Genomic DNA, 23,349 nt, shown 5'->3' with positions numbered 1-23,349 from the left:
CTACCGGGGCTACCGTCCCTGGACGCGGCAGACCAGCAGCACATCAGACGGAGGGAAAGGATGCAGGTGTCGCCGGCAAGAAAAAGAAGACATCCCGATTATGTCCAAGGTGATACACTAAAAAACTGGCCAGTTCAGGGAAATTAAACCACAGATCAGAGAAAGCGGCTGCGGTACCCTGCAAGCCCGAAGAGGGTCGGGGCAGCTCAGGAAGGTTGGGTGGAATCCGGGAGCTGAGCTGTTCAAGGATCCAGAACGCTTCCCTGCTTCCACTGGGAGATGGGAATTTAGGAGGAGAAGAGGGTGGGAGGAACCCGCTTTTTTCCTGTGGAAATTTAACAAGTACTAGCTTCTATCCGTCTGCCTAACAGACGTGCACGGAAAGAGCAGGGACCGCGTGGGGAGTCTACCAGAGCCTTCGCGAAGCTACGCAGCGTGTCCAGGAAGGCCTGAGCGCAACGCCGACTCACACTGCTTCCGGATGAATCCTTGGTTATACATCGCGTCCAAGAAAACAAAGTCGCTGAAGATGGAACGTTCCAATACGACACCTTGTCCTGGTTAAAAACAGGGAAACAAAATTCAAAGTTCAGACACATAAAAAACCCAAGGCCCCAGAAACGAGTAACTTCACTTTACAAAGAGACAAGTTCTCTACCATACCGTTCAAACGTACGTATGTGTGCTCGTAAGTGAGAGACTGTTTTCAAGAACTAGAACATTTCTGGTTCGGGCAACGTAACATTCATCTCATTCCACCGGCTGCAGCAGAAACCCCCAGTTACGAGGAAGGTGCTTCACAGCTTCCGTAGCTTTCCCACCCCACCTGCTCACTGCAATCCCCACACACCCCGACTGCTGTGCCAGACCCCAGCGGCACCCACCACTCTCCCCCCGCCCCCCCCGTGCCCAGTTCATCAGCAAACCACCGGCGTCCTCCCAAGCACATCCAGAGCCTGACCTTTCCGCCACAGCTGCCTCCCGGCAGCCAGGCCTCCTCACTGCTGGCAAGGTTCCCGCCCCCGCCACCGAGTAGGCCCTGCCTCCGTGCTCGCTCCCGGCTGCTCTCACAGCAACACAGGGGCATTTGCAAAACTCAAGCCGGACTGCGTTACTCCTCCGCTCAAATCTGCTAGTGGCTTCCTCTCTCCTCCAGAGGAAAACCCATCTTGCCCAGCCAACTTCTCTGACCTCATCCCGTCCACTTCCGGCCTCACTCACTGCACTCCTGTCACAGGGGCCTCCTGTGACTACAGCCACTCCGAGCACCGGTCCCCCCGGGCTCAGCCCTGCAGTGCCAGGATAGAGGCCTTCCCCAACCTTCCCACCTGCAAGCAGGGCCCCGGCCCCACGGCAAACCCCTCCTCAGCTTCTCACGACCTGATGTGGCACTGAACTCCCCCACATTTACTGTTCGTCTCCCCAGGAAAACGTAAGCTCCGGGAGGGTGCGGGCTTCACTTTCTGAACCCCAGCTCCTAGAATGCACCTCACGCAACGGGCACTCACAAAACATTTAACGGTTAGTACAACACAGACAGAGACGAGTAAGTTTTTGTTTAAAGTGATTCTTCTTAACTTTAAGAAAGGGAGAGTCCCAAGAGGTGAAGTATGCTTCAGAAAGAATCTGGAATGAGCCAAGTGTCAGCGTTAATCCCAAGCCACCAACCAGTTCCCGTGAGCCAGGTCCTGGTACAGAACATCACGAGGTGACCGCATCTTTTCTTAGGAGCAGCACCCACGAAAATCAGGGCTTCCGGTCATAGAAGGAAAAGTACCACTAAGGACGTTCTGAAGACCCAAGACAAAAACTGGACTCCTCTGTAACCGTTTCGGTCAAGAGCGAATCCTGCACCTCCTGGCCTGTGTCGTATACGTGGAACCCTCCTGGCAGTGGTTCCCAAATGCCGCTTTGCAAACCAGTTCCGTCAGTCACCTGGGGTCCCCGTCAAACATGCTGTACCTCCTCGTCCTCACACCCCACGAAGTACGCCCTCCAGGCGGCAGCTGAGCGGTCTGTAAATGGCTCACCAGGTAACTGGCGACCGGGCGTGGCCATCACTACCGTAGGAGGCGGACACAAGGCTCATACAACCTGCACCCCCTCCTCTCACGTGCACACACGTCATCTCCACCCGCGAACTCAGCACCGCCAAGGCTTGGGAGCTATGCCCAAGCACCCCGGCGTGTGTTACCGATTCTTAGGGCACGCTGGGGTAGGGGCCGAGCGTCACCCCCGCTGCTGGTGCCCAGGATAACGCAGTCCCTCCTGGACTGGACCCTGCTCTGTGCTAACCTTATGTCCTCAGCCCTGCTGCTGGTCTCCCAGACTCCAAACGGTACCCGCCCCAACATACAGTCCTCGTCCATCTCTTGCCGGCTTCCAGTGACTTCCAGAAGCACACCCCCCTTCCAATCGTCCGGGCCCTTGGGGCCTTGCGTGTTCTGCCTCCACCACCGCTGCACTTCCTCCAGGTTTAGCTGCTCCCCAGTGGACTGATGGCGGATCCCAGCCCATCTCTGGGCCCTAGGGACGAGCCTACTTTGTGTGTCACATCTCTGTGTGACTCACAGCTCCGTGTGCAGGAGTCTGACTCCACTTCCTCACAGCCCTTTAGAGGCTCTCTCTTTCTTCCACGGCTTTGATACATTTCACTCCCATGTCTACACTGGCGGCACAGAAATTCCACACAACCCATACCCCTCACTCCAGCACGCGAAAATGAAACACAATTCGGGGACTTTCATTCCGAAGCAACAGCAGCGTGGGTCTCGGGGAATTTATGATCCTGTTAAAAAAACAGAACCTGCCCCCGCAAACGCCCTTAAAGGAAAGCTCTGCTCCGTGGCAGTCCGCAATGGCGATTCCAGAAGGGGTTCACGCGCAGGACACGCCCGGGCGCCGCGGACGCCGTACCCGTGCTCAGCAAGTGCTCCAGGGCGTCCGCGTACTGCAGGAGGCGGCTGGCGTACAGCCAGGACTGCAGGCGGTAGCTGTGGCCGTCGTTACTTCTCGGGTCCTCGTAAAACTTCTCCACGCTGCAGCTGCCGCTAAGCTCCACATCCAGGGGCCTCCCGTCTCCCGTCGCGCCATCCGCGTAGTGGATCCCGGCTTCGGGGAAGTGCTTCAAGCCTGAGAAGAAGCCATGTGATGCGAACGCCTCCCCCGCCATCGGCGGGCAGCAGGGACTCACAGAAAGCAAGCCCCATCTGAATACAGGGCGGAGGCCGGTGGCACAGGACCCGGGCAAGTTACCCGCACGCCTGTGTCCACACGGGACACGAAAGACGACGTGTCCAGAGCGCTCGTGGAAGACAAGCATGTCAGCGAAAGGGCCGGCCTACGGTGTGTCCCCGGTACCCTCGCGGGAGTTCCTCCCGAAAAGGAGAGCGGCCCACGACCGCGGGGAGCCCCCAACGTGCGACTGGGCACCAGCCCGTCAGCTACCACGGGAAGTACGACGGCATCTTCACCGGGAGTCAGGAGATGTGGTTCGGGTCCCGGCTCCGCGCTCACCAGCTGCGCGACAGCAGCCCCCTCCGGAGCTCACCCGTCTGCAAGCGACAGCAGTGATCAGGGCCCCACCCCGGAGGACCGTCACAGAGCTCGGGTGAGACCGCTCACGTGAACGTGCTCCGCTGACATTATCAAGAAAAAGTTCCAACGCAAACTGACAGCCAGTATGGATTTAAAAATGTTTCCAAATCCGAAAGATTAAAAATAGATTTTAGCGTATTTTAAAAATGTAAAATACCTACCTCGGGCCCAATTCCACCCAGTCTATATGAAAGGAAAATCAAACTCAAACAAGCAACGATGCACCTGAGAGAAAGGAACTCCACGACATACATCCGTACCTAGTTTCTCTGCTATTTGTTTTGCAAGCTCGCCTTTTCCAGAACATATATTGCCGTCTACAGTTATCACTTTGCTGTATTCTGTGAATTTTTTGGTTGTTCTTTCGCCGAGTATGTATGCCAAAGGACCATACTGTAGCCTGCACTGGGCGCCTGTATGAATTCCTTCCTGGAAAACACAACAGCATGACGTGAGTGAGCATTCCCCTTCCCACAGGCACCAGCAGCTATTAGGTAAAAATGCCAAGAAGACCTCTGGTGATAAAAATACCAACATCTATCCAACTTTGGCTCAGGTCATGACCTCACAGTTCCTGAGTTCAAGCCCCACGTCGGGCTCTGTGCTGACAGCTCAGAGCCTGGAGCCTGCTTCGGATTCTGTGTCTCCCTCTCTCTCTCAAAAATAAACAAACGTTAAAAAAAAAAAAGAAAAACAACCCAACATCTAGGGGCACCTGGGTGGCTCAGTAAGTTAAGTATCCAGCTCTTGGTTTCGACTCAGGTCATGATCTCATGGTCTGTGGGATGGAACTGTTTCAAAACTCTGCACGGACAGTGCAGAGCCTGCTTGGGATTCTCTCTCTCCCTTAGCTCTCTGCCCCGCCCCCCGCTCATGCACGCTCTCTCAAAATAAATAAACTTGAAAAAAAGCCAACATCTACATTTTTATTACCTAGTTATTTAATTACTGGTCGCCCTGCCCCACCCCCCAGCATAAGTTCATAAGTACAGGGGGGTTGTTGGTTTTGTTCACTGTTAAATCCTCAGGGCCTGGAACAGTGCCTGAAACAGAATATGCTTACCATGTTCAATATAAGCTGGATGGATGGATGGATGGATGGATGGAAGGAAGGAAGGAAGGAAGGAAGAAAGGCAGGGAGGAGGAGGCGAAGGGAAGACAGGAGTAAGGGAACAGAGCATTTTTCTAGTCCAGATTCCTGTCCTGAGCTCTGGACCTGGCTACCTGCCTTTAAACAGCTCCATCCAGAAGTCCTGAAGGTATCTGACAACTAACAGGCTTAAAACCAAAATTTAACATCCATACCCTACCCCCCAAGTCTGCTTTCCTTCCCAAGTTCCCTATCCGCTATCCACCAGCAAAACCAAGCAAACACAGGATCACCCTGGATAGCCTCCTCCTCCTTCCGACCCTACAGGCACTCACAAAATCCTATTGACCTTAACTCTTAAACCTCTCAGGAGTGAAATGTCCTGCCCCTGTCCCCACTGCATTGACTGTGCAGACATCTTCACATCTCTCATCTATGGAGCAACGTCTCGTCTCCTGTCTCCAACACACCCGTTCTCTGCTCAAAAGCCACATGATCTACTCTCCACAGCACACAACACATGCTCACAGAAAGTAACACAATCAAAAGGCAAGCAACTAAGAAAATCCTTAGTGTAGGGGCGCCTGGGTGGCGCAGTCAGTTAAGCGTCCGACTTCAGCCAGGTCACGATCTCGCGGTCTGTGAGTTCGAGCCCCGCGTCGGGCTCTGGGCGGATGGCTCAGAGCCTCGAGCCTGTTTCCGATTCTGTGTCTCCCTCTCTCTCTGCCCCTCGCCCGTTCATGCTCTGTCTCTCTCTGTCCCAAAAATAAATAAATGTTGAAAAAAAAATTAAAAAAAAAGAAAATCCTTAGTGTATATAAAAGTTGTGTAGATCAATAAGGAATAGTGACAGAATAGGGAAGAATAGGAACTCACAGCTTATTTTCAAAGTATTAAAAATAGCCAAAAACTGTATGAAAAAATGTTCATTCACTTAGTTATTCATTAAGTATTTACTAGGAGCCCACATGATGCAGTGCGCTTTTTCTAGACAACTGGGGATGTGGATATGAGCAAAAGGGTTCCACAGGACAACAAAACAGAGAAGAAGTTACAGCTGACCTTTGAACAGTACAGGAGTTTGTGGTGCCGACACCCCCCCCCCATGCAGTTGAAAATCCACATACAACTTCTGACTCCCTAAAAACTTGACCATTAATAGCCTACTGTTGACTAGAAGCCTTACCCGTAACACAGAAAGTTGATGAACACACACTTTGTACATGTATCATACACCGTATTCTTAAATTAAGCAAGCCAGAAAAGAAATTACCAAGAAAATCATAAGGAAAAGAAACTACATTCACAACACTGTACTTATAAAAAAAAAAAATCGCAAATAAGCGGACCCACGCGGTTCAGACCTGTGTTGTTCAGGACTCAACTGTCAACAACATATGAAGTGCTGTGGAGGGCAGCATGGCACATGGGCCGGGCTGTGTGTTACAACAGGTGGCTACGGAGCCTCTGAAGAAAGAGTAATATATGAGCAAAGACTGGAAGGTGCTGAGGGAACTGGCCAAGTGGACATGTGGAAGAGGGTCTTTCAGGCAGAGGAAACTGTTCGCACAAATGTCCGGAGGCCAGAGTGCTGCAAAGCCAGCAGGGCCAGGCTCGCCTATGCCAAGTGGACCAGGCAAAAGCAGAGGAGATGATAAGGAGATGTTGATCATATTGTACCTTGAACCCTAGACATTAATCACCCCCTCCTCCAGGCTACGTATGAGCCATGCGCAAACTGTTTCCATTTGCGTCCACAACTTGAACATAGCACCGATGTGGCACAGAGCAGGTGCACGGTAATGTCTGGTCAAGCAATCAGCCATTTCCCGACTTCAAAATCTTTAGGAAGTGCTTTTTTGTAGAGTTACAGTAGTACTCTCTACAATTTCCCATCCTCAGTCCCGTTTACTGCTCTCTAGAATCATATGGAATAACTGATCTTTCATGACACATTTCCCATTCCTTTGCGTATTCAAGTTACAAGGTGTGTACCTTTTCATCTTACTCATTTTTCTCCCACTTACTTAAGTTCATCTATATCCGCTGTAGAAAGTACCAGGAAGTGAACGGTTATGGGGCGCGGGGGGGGGGGGGGAGCAATCTGTCTAGTGCATGTACTGCAGCAAAATAGCAAAATATCACCTCCTTTATTCTGGGTCCCTCACTTCCGCTATCACAATTCCCAGGACACCAGATATTAAAAAGATAACCACTTTTCTTTGGCGGCCTGAGTTATCGCCTAAAAACACGTATATGACTTTGATAAGACAGTTGCACTGTTCTATCTAAAATCCTCTCATCAAAATCTTTAGGAAGGAGGTCAAGCAAGTCCCTTTACAATTTGACACCAATGTAGCTCCAGCCTTCAGCAAGCAAAGACGCTACTCTGCGACCACAGTTAGAAAAGAAAGTTCCCTAAGGTTGCCGGCCTCAGTTCTTTTGCTTCCTTGGTTCTCTCTGCGTCAACGTCATCCCACTGTTCTCAGCCATAGGGAGTCCTAATCCCTTCAGATCTAACCGAACGCCTTCTCTTCGCTTTCTGCTCCACAGTCGCATCCCCGCGGCGCCCAGCAAGGGCTGGGCCCCAACTGGGCTTCACCGAGCAGCGGTGGATGCCGCTTACTTAGTGGATGAGGAGCGCGGGCCCCGGGCTCTCCTAGGCTCGGCCGCACCTGCTCGTGCGCCCGTCGTCCGGCCCCCCCGGGGCACCTGCAGGCTGGCCTCCCACGCCACGGCGGCCCGGCGGCCGAGTCACCTCCGCTCCCCTCCAAGCCTTGTGCTTGGAGCTCAGGTGACACGGCCTGGAGAAGCTCCCGGCCCCCAGCAAACCTGCCCGCGACTCAGGACCGAATACTCCGGGGGCCGCGGGTGTCCCCCCGCGAGTGACCCCGGCAGCCGCGGCCCCGAGGCGCGGGGAGGTGAGGGAGTCGGCGCCGGAGGACAGGCCGGCACCTCCCCCCGCCCGCCGCTTGCCGCTCACCACGCGCTGGACGACCGCCGCCAGGCCCCGCGCCGCCGCCGACGCGGGGAGCCCTCTCAGCAGCCTCAAGGCCATGGCTCCGCGGTCCGCACCGGCTCAAGGACCCGAGGGGACGCGGTCGCGGCGGGGTCCTCTTCCGCGGCCGGCGCGCCGCCGTGACGTCACGGTCGGGGTGCCCGCGCGACGCCTGTCAGGAGCGTCCGGGCGCGGCGCGCAGGCGCAGGGCGACGGGGTGTGGGCTCCCGTCGGACGGCCGCCCCGGCTGGGCTCCCCCTGCGCCTGCGCCTGCGCCTCGCTCGGCCTTCGCAGGGTCCGGCCGCCCGACCTGGGCCTGCGGCTGCGACAGAGACGCTGGAGAGCGTCGGGGGGACTCCGCCGGGGTCCCGAGGCCGCCCCGGCGCTGGCAGATGCTGCGCCCGGGACTCCCCGCTCCCGCCCGCGGCCCCGAGGCCGGCCCGGGCGGACCTGCAAATCACCTGGGTCTCCCCGCCCCCCCCCCCCGGAGCCGGAAGCCAGTCCGAGGCCGGGAAGGTGGCCCGGGACTGGGGCGGGGCAGGGAGAGGGGCTGCGGGCGGACCTGGCCGCCCCAGGGCCCTTTCCGGCGTCCTCGTCCTCCAGGCCGGGCCTCGAGGGACCCCGGGTCTGGCAGGGCGTGCGGCACCTCGGACGACACTGGAACACGCGCGCGCTGTGGGTGCTCCATCACCGCAGTCCTTTCGAGGGTCCGGGTGCTCGCCTCCCCGGTTAGCACGAGTTGACTTCCACGTGAAATACCTTTCCCGCCTGCCGTTCGGAAAGGTGTCCGAATCTCCCATCTCTCGGGCTTGTTCTCAACACCCGGACGTTTCTATCGTTTAACCTCCTCTCGGCTTCGGCTTTTCGGAACGATCGTGGAATTGCATGCCGGAGTGGGAATGCCGTTGTGAACACGAAGGTCGGCCAATGGATGCTTCTCCGATGCGAGAATCCTGCTTATCCACAGTGCAGAGTCCTACTCCGCAAAGCCAGAGCGTCTGCCTTAGGAGATCGGGGACAGGCCCTGAAACCTGTTTCACAAGCGGACTCACCTGCGGTATTGGAGGGACTGTCCGACAACGCAGAGGAAGAATGAGCCCCTGGGCCGGGACTCCTGCACCCAGCAAAGCTGTCCTTCAGATGTTAAAGGGGAAACAGAGACACTCTGGGGTGAAGGAAAACGGAGAGACTCTGTTTCCAGCAGGCCCCCACCCCTAAAGTTTGGCTAAAGGAGCCCTCCAAACAGAGAGAAAACAGTAACAAGAGGAGGCTGGGGGCTTCGGAAAGAAGGGATGACCATGGCATGGGTGAGATGGGGGTAAATATAATAGACCATCCTTCACCTTGGGAGTTTCTCAGATCACATTGGATGGTTGAAGCAAAAATTGTAACATCATTTGGTATGGTGTTTAATGTATGTGGAGGAAACACTCAAACAAGCACATTTAGAAATCGGGGGGTGGTGGTGGTGCAAGGACTTCAGTGAAAGTAGCATTTTGCTCTCCCACCAGAAACCATAAAGCAGTGATATGACAGGTTAAGTCACGAGCACTTGCTGTGATATCTAGAGCAAGCGCTAAGGAAACCACACGATACAGAACCGTACTGCCCAAAACATCACCTCAGAAGTAAGCTGAATTGTTATTATTATATTACATCTAAATCAAGATGGCTCTCTAAAGAATGTAAAACTTTCCAACCAGAAGGTAAGAAAAAAGGAGCAAAGGAAAGAAAGAAAGAAAAAAAACCAGACATCAGCCCTAATAATGATTTGCTAACCTAAATTATCCAAATTGAATTTGTAATTTAGGGGGCACCTGGGTGACTCAGGAGGTTGAGCGTCTGACTTTGGCTCAGGTCGTGATCTCGCAGTCCATGAGTTCAAGCCCCACGTTGGGCCCTGTGCTGACAGCTCAGGGCCTGTAGCCTGCTTCGGATTCTGTGTCTCCCTCTCTCTCTGCCTCTCTCCTGCTCATGCTCTGTCTCTGTCAAAAATAAATAAACATTAAAAAAAATTAAAAATAAATAAACATTAAAAAAAATTAAAAATTTCCCCCACCTCCCAAAAAAGGGAAATTGCCAGGCCCTCTCCTTCACTGGAGAATTCAGCCAAACATTTAAAGATTTAATTGTATATAGTCTCCTCCAGAAAATAGAAGAGGGAACACTCCTGAGCCCAGTCTGTGCTACCCAGACAAAGCACATACACAAAAAAATGGGGGGAAAAAAACCAGTTAGACCAATATCTCTCATGATCTTAGACACAAACATCCTCATCAAAATGTTAGCATATTGAATACTGTACAGCAATATGTATAGTGAAGACACCACCACCATGGGATCTGTTTAAAGGCTGGAAGGCTGATCTGATATTCAAAAATCGATCACTGCGATTCCCCTTAACAGATAAGGAAAACCAGTGATCAAAACATCTGCGGTAGAAGAAGCATTTGACAAAATATGACACTGATGTTTTTTTAATTTTTTTTTTTTACTGTTTATTTATTTTTGAGACAGAGAGAGACACAACATGAGCAGGGGAGGGGCAGAGAGTGAGGACACACAGAATCGGAAGCAGGCTCCAGGCTCCGAGCTGTCGGCACAGAGCCCGACGCGGGGCTCGAACCCACGAACCGTGAGATCATGACCCGAGCTGAAGTCGGACACTCAACCGACTGAGCCCCCCAGGCGCCCCCAGAACATCTATGTACAAACCATACAGCTGACATCACACTTCCTGGGAAGATACCTGCTCTCCCCATTCATTCAGCAGAGCCTTGAAAGTCCTAAACAATACAGCAAGGTAGGAATAAAAAGGATATGAAAGGCATACGATTGGAAAGGAAGACACCAGACTGCCTTTATTCATAGATCGCACGACTGGCTATGTAGAAAATCCAGAGCCAGACACCAAAACATGTCCCTAGAAGTAACAAATGAGGTCTGCAAGGTTGCAGGTTACAAGGTCAACACAAAATCTGCATATTCCTATATACTAACAACAAGTGGAAGCTGAAACCTAAAAATGCAGTAGCGTTAATAATTTCTCCAGAATAAAAGTGTAATACTTAGGGATACTCTAGCAAAGCACATCCAGGATCTGCACGCTGGGAACAAACCACCAGAGAAAGAAGTCAGAGAAAACATCAATCGTCAGAGAGATTTGCTGTGGTTCCCGGACTTTAAGGCTCAGCAAAGCGATAATGTCGGTTCTCCTCTAAATGATCTGTAAGTTTAATGCACTTCCCAACAAAATCCCATCAAGATTTTTTTGTGCAGATGAAGAAGCTTATTATAAAATTTATAAGGAAACATACAGGCCCTTCAATCATTTCGAAAAAGAAGAAGAAAGTGGGAGGAGCCAATCATCCCTGCAATGTTAGGGATTTACCAATTAGCTACGTTTCTCAAGACCCTGTGGTCTCGGTGGAGGGACAGACACACAGATCAACGAAACAAAACAGAGGATCATAAATAAACCAACACAAATATTCTCAACCCATACTTGACACGGGTACAAATGCAATTCAGCGAAGGAAGGGGGGGCTTCTTACACAACGGTGTTGCGGAAGTCGGACGTCCATGGGCCCAAAAAACTGAACGTGGATGTGCCCCTCACCCACACGCGAAAATTAACTCAAAATGATCACGGAGGTAAATGTACACCTACAAAGTCATAGACACTAGTGATAGAATTACCTTCAGGACCGAGGACCAGGGAAGGACTTCTTGGACTTGACCTTAAGAGCGTGATGCACGGAAGGGAAAGGTGGTTCATGGAACCCCACAAAATCAAAAAGGTTTGTTCCGTCGGGGACCCTATGCGGACGGAAGGGCAGCGGCAGAGGGGGAGAAGCGGCGCGCAGCCTGACAAAGGCCTTGCGTTCGGGACCCGTAAGGAACTCTCAAAGCTGAACATTCAGAAACAGCCCAGCTAGAAAACAGGGAAAAGATGTGAACAGACACTTCCCGGAAGAGGACGCACGATGGCCACCAAGCACGCGAGAAGACGTTCCGCATCGCTAGCCGTCGGAAAAAGGTAAATTAAAGCCCAAGGAGGCGCCGCCGCGCACTTGCCGGAGGGGCGGAGTGAGACGCGGCCGTGACCCTCGCGCTGGAGAAGACGCAGAAGCTGGTCACGCGGTCGCCGCCGGGGGGACGGGAAGCGGCGCGGCGGCTCTGCTGGAGAGTCGGCAGGTGCCTTTGGCGCTAAAAATGGGCTGAGATCCAACCCGGCCCTTGGTCTGCGGAGAAGTGAAAACAGGTTCACAGAGAGACTTGTGCTTGTGCTTGACTGTTTACCGCACCCTCGTGCCTCGCACGCAGCCAGCCGCTGGTCTCAGCCCCCCCCCCCCCGCTTGTCCTTCGGCGCTGGGGCACCCCTGCTACAGAGCACTGGTCGGCAATAAAAACAGACTGTGGGTGGACCGCAGGGGAATCAGGCTGAACGGGAAAAGCCGATCTCAAAAGATCACGCACGGTGTGATTCCGTTTGTATAACATCCTTGAAGGCACAGTTACAGAGATGGAACAGATCAGCCCTTGCCAGAGGCCAGGGCATGGAGTGTGCCCCCTGTGGTGACGGAAACATTCCACATCCTAGAAGGTGGCCGTCCACGAAGCCACACAGGCAATAAAACTACAGAGGTACACGTGTGTGTGCGCACGCGCACACACACACACACACACACACACACACACACACACACAGATGAGTGCACGTAGAATTGGTGGGAACCCAGATACCTTCTGTGGATTGCACTGAAGTCAATGCCCTGCTATTCACGCTGAACTCGTCACACTAGATGGTGTCATCAGGGAAGCCTGAGCGAAGGATGCAGAGAGCCTCCCTCTATGTCTCCCTGCGACCTCCTGTAAATCTATAATTATTTCAAAAAGAAAGTTCTAGGGGCGCCTGGGTGGCTGAGTCAGTTAAGCGTCCAACTTTGGCTCGGGTCATGATCTCGCGGCTCATGAGTTCGAGCCCCGCGTCGGGCTCTGTGCTGACAGCTCGGAGCCCAGAGCCTGTTTCGGATTCTGTGTCTCCCTCTCTCTCTGTGCCTCCCCTGTTCATACTCTGTCTCTATTTGTCTCAAAAATAAATAAAAACACTAAAAACAATTTTTTAAAAAAGGGGTGCTTGGGTGCCTCAGTCGGTTGAGCATCCGACTTTGGCTCAGGTCATGATCTCATGATCCATGAGTTCAAGCCCCGTGTCAGGCTCTGTGCTGACTGCTCAGAGCCTGGAGGCTGCTTCGGATTCTGCGTCTCCCTCTCTCTCTGCCCCTCCCCTACTTGTGCTGTGTCTCTCTCTGTCTCTCAAAAATAAATAAACATTAAAAAAAAACTTTTTAAAGAAAGTTCTAAAAATTGTGTTCTAGGTGCCAGCAACAAAGGAATAGAGATTAATTTTTTTTAATTAAAAAAGTAAAAATTTTTAAAGTTACCATTTGTGTTAGTTTTTTTTTAACGTTTATTTATTTTTGAGACAGAGAGAGACAGAGCATGAATGGGGGAAGGGCAGAGAGAGAGGGAGACACAGAATCGGAAGCAGGCTCCGGGCTCCGAGCCATCAGCCTAGAGCCCGACCCGGGGCTCAAACTCACTGACCTTGAGATAATGGCCTGAGCTGAAGTCAGACACTTAACCGACTGAGCCACCCAGGTGCCCCCATTTGTGTTAGTTTTAAAAACCCAAAACTAAAATATGCCCAGAAAGATGTGAAAGATGAATACATTGAAAATGACAAACAGTATTGAGAAGTTGTAAGTGAACAGAGGGGTGTGCCTTGCTCTTGGATTAAGAGTCTCAAAATTCTAAAGATGACAATTCTCTCCAGATCGATCTATATAGATTCAGTATAATCCCAATAAAAATCCAACAAATTTTTCTTTTGTTGAAATTGACAAGCTGATTCTCAAATATGTATCCCCCACCACCCATTTGGGAAGGGCTAAAGATAACCAAGGCAATCTTGAAAAACAAGAACAGAGATGCTGGGCTTACTACCAGACGTCAAGATTGTAAAAAGCCATAGTAACTACAACTGCATGGCCAGTGCAGGAATAGACACATAGACAAGTGGAACAGAATTAGGAGTCCAAAAAGAGAGGAGGATGGACAGACAGGGAGATGGATGGCTGGGTGAATGGATGAGTGGATAGATAGGTGATAGATAGATAGATAGATAGATAGATAGATGATTGACAGATAGATGATACATAGATGATAGATGATAGATAGATGATAGATACATAGATAGATGAAAGATATATAATAGATATATATAGATAGATAGATGATAGATAGATAGATAATTTGGTTTATGGAAAGGGTGACAGTACAGGGGGGAAGACATGGTCTTCTCAATAAATGGCAAGTGCCGGGCACCTGGGTGGCTCAGGCGGTTGAGCGTCCAACTTCGGCCCAGGTCATGATCTCACGGTTTGTGATTTAAGCCCCGCGTCAGGCTCTGAGTGCTGACAACTCAGAGCCCGGAGCCTGCTTCGGATTCTGTGTCTCCCTCTCTCTGCCCCTAACCCACTCACGTTCTGTCTCTGTCTCTCTCAAAAATAAATAAACATTAAAAAAAAAATGTTTTTAATGGCAGGTGCTGAGTCAATTTGATATCCAGATAGAAAAGCAGGAACTTTAGCCGGTATCACATACCGTAAATTAAAATCCACTTCAGGTGGGTTGTAAATCTAAACATGAAAATTTAAACAATAAAGCTCCTAGAATTAAATAGGAGAATATCTTTATGGCTTGGAACGGGCAAGCATTTCTTAAGTGGGAAGTAACTTGACTGTAAAGGGAGCAAACGGACAAACTGGACGTGAAAATAAAGCAGGTCCTCCTTATTGGGAAGACACCGTAAGAGAAGGAAAAGGCAAACCCAGAAGCCCAGAAACTAGGACATTTTTGCAATAAATGCATCGACGGAGGCACGTGCCCAGAACGTGGAAGAATGCCCGCACGTTGAAAAGAAGCAGCGAGTAGATACGCGACTAGGGGAAGACGTGGTGAGGGGCACCTGGGCAGGTGCACCTCCAGGACAGCCGACCGCTAACCTCACGGGGACACTGCGTTTGTCACTGGGGAACTACAGACTGAAGTACAGTGAGATCCCAGCATGACCCCAGGAGAGTGAATGTATATTAATGAGAAGAAATGACCCAGAATGCTCGCAGGGGCACTGCCCGTAAGAGACAGCATCTACAGCACAGCCCACGCAGTCAATGCATAGGTGTGTTGTGATACGTTTATGCAAGGCGATATTACAGGCGATCCGCACGAGCCACTGCTACATGCAAAAACACAAAGGATTCACCCAAGCATCCTAGCGAATGAAAGGAACTTAGCAGCATCTTCGTGACTGCGTTCATAAAAAGCTCAAAAATACCAAACCGCCTGCTGTCCTTTCGTGAAAACGAAAGCAGATGAAGCTTTATGATTTGTGCACGGTTCTGCAGTTTGCTAAATTTCACTTGCAAATTGACTGTCGAAAGCATAAAGTGCGACATGAGATAGCATTTTGTTATCACTATGCATGAGACTTTAGGACATCTGATTGTCCTACTGTGAAAATCGACCTAGCCCAAGACCTTTCTCAAGGCAGCCTTAAATTCTTTGTTCCTCAGGCAGTAGATCAAGGGGTTGATTATTGGGGTGAGGACCGTGTACACAGCAGAGACGAGCTTCTTGGAGCTCCGGGAGTCAATGGCCTGGGGCCGGACGTACATGAAAAGCAAGGCCGTATAGAAGATGGTGACCACGGTGAGGTGGGACGCACAGGTGGAGAAGGCCCTCCAGCGGCCAGTGGCCGAGGGGATGCGCAGGACAGCCAGGGCGATGTGCCCGTACGACAGCACGGTGGCCACGAGCGGCAGCACCAGGATGACGAAGGCCAGGACGAAGTCCGCCAGCTCTGCGGTCGAGAAGTCCGTGCAGGCCAGTTTGAGGACGGGGGAGATGTCACAGAAGAAGTGGTTCAGGACGTTGGAGCCACAGAACGTGGCGCTGGAGATAAAGTACACCTTGATCACGGAGACGGAGAAGCCGCACGCGAAGGAGAAGGCCACCAGCCGGACGCAGAGCCCCGTGGTCATGATGGCGTGGTAGCGCAGGGGGTGGCAGATGGCCACGTGGTGGTCGTAGGCCATGGAGGCCAGGAGCAAGCACGCACTCGGTGCACACCAAGGAGCTGAAGAAACAGAGCTGGATCACGCATCCGACAAAGGAGATGCGCTTCCGCTGCAGGAGGAGACCGTCCGGCATCTTGGGGACGATGGCAGACACGTAGCAGATCTCCAGGGCGGACAGGGCGCCCAGGAAGTAGTACGTGGGCCTGCGCAGGGAGGAGCTGCTCCGGACGGCGAGCAGGACGGCCAGGTTCTCCGCCAGGACGAAGAGGTAGGTGAGCAGGAAGAGGAGGAACAGCACAGGCTGCAGCCCAGGGGCCGTGGGGAAGCCCAGCAGGACGAATGCGCTGACCGTGCTGCCGTTCTGTCCCCTCGTTCCCGTGTGCCGGGAGCCCAGGCCTGCAAAACACCATCGTTCCAGGGTGAGGGGCCTCGGGGCCACTCGGGAGAAGGCAGAGCTCCCCCCGCAGGAGAGGTTCAGCCTCAAGAGCGGATGCCGCGCTCCACAAGCAGCTGGGGGAACAGAAACAGTCCCCACGTGAGGCCTTTCCCATCACGAGGTTCCCGGTGTCCTTGGGGCCAGTCATGCTAAGGAGGGGGCCCTGCAGTGCCCGCCCACGTCGTCCCCCCTGTCCCACGGGGTGTCGTTTCCCTACAACCTGGAGTTCTCCGAAGACTCTAATCCCAGTAAGGAGATCCACAGTTCTCTGCAGCCAGGGTCGCGCCACGGTCACCTGGCCCGCTGTTCGTCATCTCGCACCTTCTCTCTAAATCAGTAGGTACCGAACCTTCCGCCTGGTATCAGAGTTGATTTTATAAGAGGAAGGGACACCAGCGGGGCTCATGGGATGGTGGGATATGGTGCCCCAGGTTAGCCAGACCCCAGGCCCAGGCACACCCACAGGGCTGGGGGTCTTAGGGAGCAGCAGGCATCTCCCAGGCTGAGAGGGAGAGCGGTCACATGTCTATCTCTGTGCCATCTCGAAACCCCTAAAAGTATGACAAAGCAGTAAAAAGATAAAAACCCGTAACATCGAGACAGCAAAAGAGACCAGGAGGGGAACATCGGCAAGGGAAAGATTTCCACCCAACTCTGGAAGGAAGAAAGCAGATGGCAGAAAGTGGCCGGGGCAGCAAGGGTAGAGGAATCTAGAATCTTCTCAAGGGCCTGTATCTTCCCAGCACCTGACAGGTGTGACGGGAGGAGGTGGAGGCGGTGAAAACAGGGCTCCTACGTGCGGTCTGCTTCCAGAAAAGTCTAGTGGCTGCCCTTGCGCGGCCCTCCCCATCCCCCGTGTGGGTCCCCAGAGCCGGCCTTGATGGGACAAAGGACCACGTCACCCTCATCACCCTCATCACGAACCAAGTATTGTAACATGAAACACGTCCCACCATCGTCACCAGGGCCCTAGGAAAACAAGGCTGGCATCTCCAGGTTCAGATGAAGTCAGACCCAAATCGAAATGCTCACGGGCTTACCCGACACCGAGGCAGAACCAGGACGCAAGCCCCGGTCCTCCGCCCCCCACGGCTGCAGCCCCTCCCCCCAGAGAGCAGCAAGAGAGAAAGCAAAGCCATCTGGTCCTGGGTCAGAAGTCCGGAGTTGTCAAGAACGAAGATGGAGTTGCCTTCTGACACGAGACCCTAATAGTTTATATGAACCGAGATCACAAAATAAAAATATTTTTCAGAAGGAAGAGGCAGACGATGCCCTTTAAGGAAGAAATGCTGGCTACATAAGCTTTGTCACATCTGTGCTGGAGCACCGTGTGGTCACTGACAAGAAGGGACACGTCTCTCCGTAGGTATGGAGTGATTCCGAGATACACAGTTACATTTTCTAGATATTCTTAGCAGCGCGTACAATGCGCCTCCCCTGGTGTAAGTAAGGGCACATATGTGAGCGGAGCATGTGTGACGGTCACACGGGGGACTGGTGTGCCCGCTGCCCCAGGAGGGGGGAAGCAGGTGGCTGGGACACAGAGGTGGAGGGACACAGCGTAGACTTTTGCTGCTTTTTTCATTTTGTTTCCTGTAAATGTATTATTTATTCAAAACAGTGATTCAAAAATAGGTATATTTTTGAATTCTCAAACTCTCCTTTAAAAAGAAAGTGTTACGGGCTGGATTAAACATTCAGCAAGTAGGTATTTCCCTAAGCCACAGTTCTCCATCCATACAGAAAACCCACAGACTGAATGGGTCACTGGGAGCAAAACGTATCAGACAAGGTGTCGTGTGCCTCTAACGTGGCAAAACCCTCAAATCCGGGATCGCACAGCATCGTGGCGAAAACAAGGAGGTTGAGTGAAAAACCACAGAATCACAACAAAAGCATCGGTCCTCCCAAAATAATAGAGTAATCAAAACACAGAAAAGCAACCCCGGACACGTCATGGAAATACAGCTGACCCTTGCACAACATGGGATGAGGGGTGCTGACGCCTGTGCAGTCGAAAATCCACATTAGAACTTCTGACACCCCAAAAACCTAACTATGATGGACCACTGGTGACTGGGAGCCTTACCAATAACACAAACAGTTGATGAACACGTATTTTGTATGTTGTATGTATTACATACCGTATTCTTACGATAGAGTCAGCTAGAGAAAAGATGCTATTAAGAAAATCATTAGAGGGGCGCCTGGGTGGCCCAGTCGGTTGGGCGTCCGACTTCAGCCAGGTCACGATCTCGCGGTCCGTGAGTTCGAGCCCCGCATCAGGCTCTGGGCTGATCGCTCAGAGCCTGGAGCCTGTTTCTGATTCTGTGTCTCCCTCTCTCTCTGCCCCTCCCATTCATGCTCTGTCTCTCTCTGTCCCAAAAATAAATAAACGTTGAAGAAAATCATTAGGAAGAGAAGGTACATTTACAGAACTGTAGTGTATTTATGGGGGAAAAAAATCCACATATAAGTGGGCCCATGCGATTCAAACTTGTGTTGTTCAAAGGTCAACCTTACATTAATGGCATCTGTCAGGGCACGAATAAGTAGGTCCATTATTAAGGATCTAAATAACGAACACGAAGTTAACAGATCTTTAGAGAAAAATGCATAGGAAATACCAGGTCAGGGCCTGGCTTGCAGTGAGCACTTCATCAATGGTGGTAGTAACGTGCACAGGAGCCGAATTCATGAAATATAATAAAACAGTTCTCCCGTCCATATACTGGTTAAACCCAAATATAAACCATAATGGAGCCCAGGGGGACACCGTGTAAAGAGAGCCCCCAGCCTCGCGCACACGTTCCTGATGTCTGGGGTGCCCCCGGCCCGCCCTCAGCTCCGGCTGCTCCTGCTGTGGGGCCCATCACCCCACACCCCTCCGCCCCCCGCATGGAGGCTCTACTCCCTCTGTTTGCCTCTGCCTGCCATCCTGGTCTCTGACGACCTCACTTCCCCAGGCAGGAGCTGCCCCCTCGCTCACCAGTGGCCCGGCCACAAGCACGGTTGTGGGACCTGAAGGGGGGGTCCCCGAACCTTAGGGGAGTGGACGGAGACGTGAAGCCCGGGACGGATAGGAGTGGCAGCCCATGCAGCTCGGCCAAAAGTGCCGAGGGAGAGGTGGGGACCCCCCCGACAGCTGCTCCCCTCGCCTCTCCTCCTGGTCCTCGAATCCCAGAGACTTTTCTTCGAAAATGCAGAAATAGAGAAACCCTCTGATGTAGAAGTTGGGGAGGACAGAAGGCCACGCGCCTGACGTCTGGAGTATGCCACCAGACCCCTGCATGTGGAAGAGGAGAAAGCACTGATGAAGTCGACTTACCTGCAGAGCGTGTGGGAGCGATACAGCCCAGAGGACACGGCGACGACGGGAATGTGACCCCGCTTCTCTGACCAGGAGGGCCGGACAGAGCGAGCAGTATGGCTCGTGGGGGACTCGTTGCCACTGCAAACGAGCAGGACTCACACGAGTGTGGCGGCTGGCTGGGGGCGCGGGAGTTTGTAACAGGGCGGGGTGCCAGCAACCCCAGGTTGCAGGAGAGACCGGTTTTGGAAACTCAAGGAAAAAGAATCCTAAAGGCATCTAGGCAGAATAAAATAACTTTTATAAAATGGAAGATCGGCGGGGTTAGCTTTACTTTTCCCCAGGTCACTGGAGCCCAGAAAACAATGGAAAAACCCGAACACATGCCTGGGACAGCCGGTCGACCCGGCAGAGGGACAGAGGGTGCGGGCGAGAATGCTGTGTCCAGACCATCGCACAAGGCGTTCTCCACACAAGCCAGGTCTGAACGTGGGGCTGACCCACCCCTCCTCCACATGCAGCTCACATGTCACAGCTGTCCACCTGCGAGTGGCGACCCCTGCCACAGCTCTCCACACACAGAGACGGGCGGGGAAGGAGAGCCAACACACACACACACAGCACGGCACTTCCCCTGGCAGCCGCGGTCAACACAGTTACAGAACCAAATGCGAATGTCAGTCCTTGTGGACCGAAAAGGTATATAAAGCAGAATAATAGCCACGGTTCCTTGGAAAAAAGAGACAGAAACTGGGTTGACGCACATCAGGGAAAACCCAAGAGAGGCAATGATTATAATGGGGAAAAACTGTATTATTTGCCTTGTTTTTCAGAGCAGGACACCAAATGAGTGTGTCTCATTATTTATGTTTATTTATTTTTGAGAGAGAGAGAGAGAGAGAGAGAGACAGAGCATGAGTGGGGGAGGGGCAGAGAGAGAGGGAGACCCAGAGTCCAGAGCAGGCTCCAGGCCCCGAGCTGCCAGCACAGAGCCCGACGCAGGGCTCAAACCCATAAGCTGTGAGATCATGACCTGAGCCGAAGTCGGACGATCTACCGACTGAGCCACCCAGGCACCCCGGGTGTGCCTCATTCTTGGAGTTTATAATGAGAAGTAAAGGAAACACCAAGAGAGCGCACAAATAAAATGTGACAGTGACAGGAAAAGAAATGCATCAGTCGTGACAATAAACGTAAACGTCATAAAATTTGGCAAAAGGAGAGGACTCTCCGTGTATGAGAAAGGAATCAGCGTGTGTACTCTGCAGAATGAAACACCCAGGAAGGTTGAAGTTACAGGCGTAGCTCAGGTATGTCAAACAAACAAGGAGGAGACAGGATTTCAGAATTAATACCTGGTCAGGTAACATTCGGGACCTCGAATGGTCGGTCCTATTTACGGCCCTTGTAGCGCACAGTATGACATCAACACAGAGTCAGCAGTGAGGTAGCCAGAAGGAGGGAGGCAGCAGGCCTCAGCACGCACCGCCGACACCTCGACAGAACCCGCACAGCAAGACGGCAAGAGGGAGTGAGGATTGAACGTCAGAATAATGTGACCTACAGGCTGATTTGAGAGCTATTGGTTCAGTGCCTTGGAAAAGGGGAACTGCCCACAGAGAATGTGGAAAAAATAATCCGAAATAACATGAAAAATTCACGATATCTCCAAAGCAGACATCATGGCTTCCCCAATTTCTTAAAAGTGAAGGGACAAAAATTGAGATTAGTTAACGTCAGACTAAATGCGACCCCAAGCATGTGGAAGAGAAGGGAGCACCCCGCTAGGGGACTCCTAAGGCAGCGAGGAGATCAGAGCCGCAGTCACAGCCCGTGCAGAAAAGAATGCCGACTACACCGCGCGTGTCCAACGCGGCCAGGCTCTGCGCGTGGGCGACTTTGTGCTTCCAAGTGCTTTCACTTTGTAGTCGGAAAGAAGGGAAAAAATTAATATGTGGTCACCTGAAAAAGTCAGAAAACGCATTAAGCCAATCTGAGGACAAGCAGAGGAAAGAAAAGGGAACAGCAGCTATTTTAATCAGGAAGAAGCATAGAACTGAGCCATAGAGGCAAGAACTGGCCCGGAGGCAGCCTCCGGGTGGCGGACAGGGACAGACAAACCCCAGCTAGTCTAATAAACGGGAAATACAGGCACCGTTTTAATGATGAGAGAAAGGACACCCCCGAAGACAGAGATTCCACAAGGCTGATCAGCCGTGTCTCTGAAGTCCCTGCCGTGTGACCACCGTGTGGTGGGGGGGGGGCCCCCCCCCCCCCGGTGCCCCGGCGCGGAACGCGGCCGGGGAACAGTAAAGGTCCGACTCCGGAGCAGAGACGCGACCTTCCGAGAGACCTGAAACACAGAACTCACCGTCATCGCAATAGAACTTTGGGAGTTGCCGGAGAGGTTTCGAAGATGCTCCTTCCCTGCCCGAATCTCCAGTTCTGTGGGGGGCTGGGCTTTGCCGTGTTCTGTAAACCATCACGGGCAGGGGAAGCACTTCCCAACCCGTCGTATGGAGTCGAAGCTTCCTGATACCACGAAAACCCGGCCAGCACTGCACAAAAGGAAAGCTGATGTCCACGATCTAAATTTTGTGTTTAGTACAGTTACAAAATTCCAACGAACCGCCAGCAAATGGAGCCCAAGAATATATTAAAAAGGCACATGCCACACCCTGATCGTGATTTGTTTCCGGGCTGCAAGGGGGGATCACGGGCAGCAAATCTATTCCAGTGATCACAGCCACAGCCCAGCCGATGCTGAAAAGCTTTGATGGAAACCTATTCCATTGTTTATACATTCGTCACCCCGGAGAAGTGATTTGACTTAATGTGATTAGTAATCCCCGTCTCAGCCAACAGCCTACCCCATCCCGGCAGCCACAGACGAGAGTCACGGAGGCAGCCGGGTCCTCGTGAAAGCCGCCACAGGGTAAACAACATGTCACCCCCCGCTCCGCAAAGGGGGTAAAGAAACAGACCAAACTGTCACTGTCGCACGTAAGGTGGCTAGAAAACCCAGGACAAATAGATTTCAAAATTTCACTCAATTATCACTGAAATCTCACCAAATCTTACTTTTCTTAAAACAGGACAAAACGATTCTTAAAATCGTCTGAAAATACGAACAGATGGGAAGAGCCGTGTAGGAAAATCGGACCGTAAAAGCACAGAATTCTGGAAGATGTGGGGCAACGTGGCCGTGCACTGCTGTGTGCCCACAATGGGCAGGACCCTCTGGCCCACGCGGGAGCCCCTGCCTCCCTCCGTGGGCGGCACCTGTCGGCTCCCCGGCTACTGATGCAGGGGTGTGGCATTGATGGTAAGGATACCGGATCCTGCTCCCGGCACTCCCCAGGCGCTCACCTCTAACCCTCCTCTTGGGCCCCTTCTCTCCTTTCTGTTGGCTCTGCTGGGACTTTGTGTCTTACAGGAAAAAAGAAGCCTCCTCTTTTACATAAATGCTCACCTCCTGCCACGGCCTGGTTCCTGCCTCCCCCCCACCCCCGCCACCGACCTGCCGCCCCGATTCTGTCCCCACGCACCTCGGTCTGCCTGTCCTGCAGATGCCAGGGACCCACCTGTCGCTAGTTTCCGTGTTTCACTCCCTGCACCTTCGTCCGCACTCGGCAGTGTGGCCCCAGCCTTGTGTTCTCACTGTCCACGCTCAGAGCAAACACCCAGCCCGCATCTTCAAGGGTCACTGGCGCCCCTCAGTCCTCCCTTGTCTGTCTGCAGACTCCACCCGGCGTCCGGCCATCCGCAGGCCGC

General features: G+C 52.5%; 2 protein-coding genes across 6 annotated transcripts in view; both read right to left on the bottom strand.

Annotated features, from left to right (window-relative positions):
• The window catches only part of NDUFA10 (NADH:ubiquinone oxidoreductase subunit A10), a 51,847-nt gene extending 44,037 nt beyond the window's left edge, over positions 1 to 7,810 (bottom strand). For 4 of the 5 annotated variants that reach the window (XR_005783168.1, XM_040450472.1, XM_040450469.1 and 1 more), the window contains exons 1-4: positions 7,671 to 7,810; positions 3,858 to 4,026; positions 2,917 to 3,132; positions 471 to 557 (exon numbers count right to left, since the gene is read on the bottom strand). Coding sequence is in view for 4 of the 5 variants with exons in the window: in XM_040450472.1 (XP_040306406.1) it covers positions 471 to 557; positions 2,917 to 3,132; positions 3,858 to 4,026; positions 7,671 to 7,745 (547 nt within the window). In the remaining variant the exon portion in view is untranslated. The remainder of the gene's footprint in view (positions 1 to 470; positions 558 to 2,916; positions 3,133 to 3,857; positions 4,027 to 7,670) is intronic. The other variant, XM_040450470.1, reaches the window with a different exon arrangement.
• Positions 7,811 to 15,133: 7,323 nt separating this feature from the next.
• LOC121014254 (olfactory receptor 6B2-like) lies at positions 15,134 to 21,952 on the bottom strand. The gene is given in 6 exon segments (XM_040450335.1): positions 15,134 to 15,862; positions 15,864 to 16,339; positions 19,255 to 19,307; positions 19,594 to 19,716; positions 20,102 to 20,118; positions 21,947 to 21,952. Coding segments are annotated over 6 exon segments (1,260 nt in total). The 3' UTR covers positions 15,134 to 15,277.
• Between the last annotated feature and the right edge of the window lie 1,397 nt (positions 21,953 to 23,349).

The sequence above is a fragment of the Herpailurus yagouaroundi genome, unplaced genomic scaffold (assembly GCF_014898765.1).
Source record: "Herpailurus yagouaroundi ecotype Mexico unplaced genomic scaffold, PumYag 202, whole genome shotgun sequence".
Taxonomy (NCBI): Eukaryota; Metazoa; Chordata; class Mammalia; order Carnivora; family Felidae; genus Herpailurus; species Herpailurus yagouaroundi.
The sequence above is the reverse complement of the archived record's forward strand: the minus strand, read 5'-3'. Positions and strand labels throughout refer to the sequence as shown.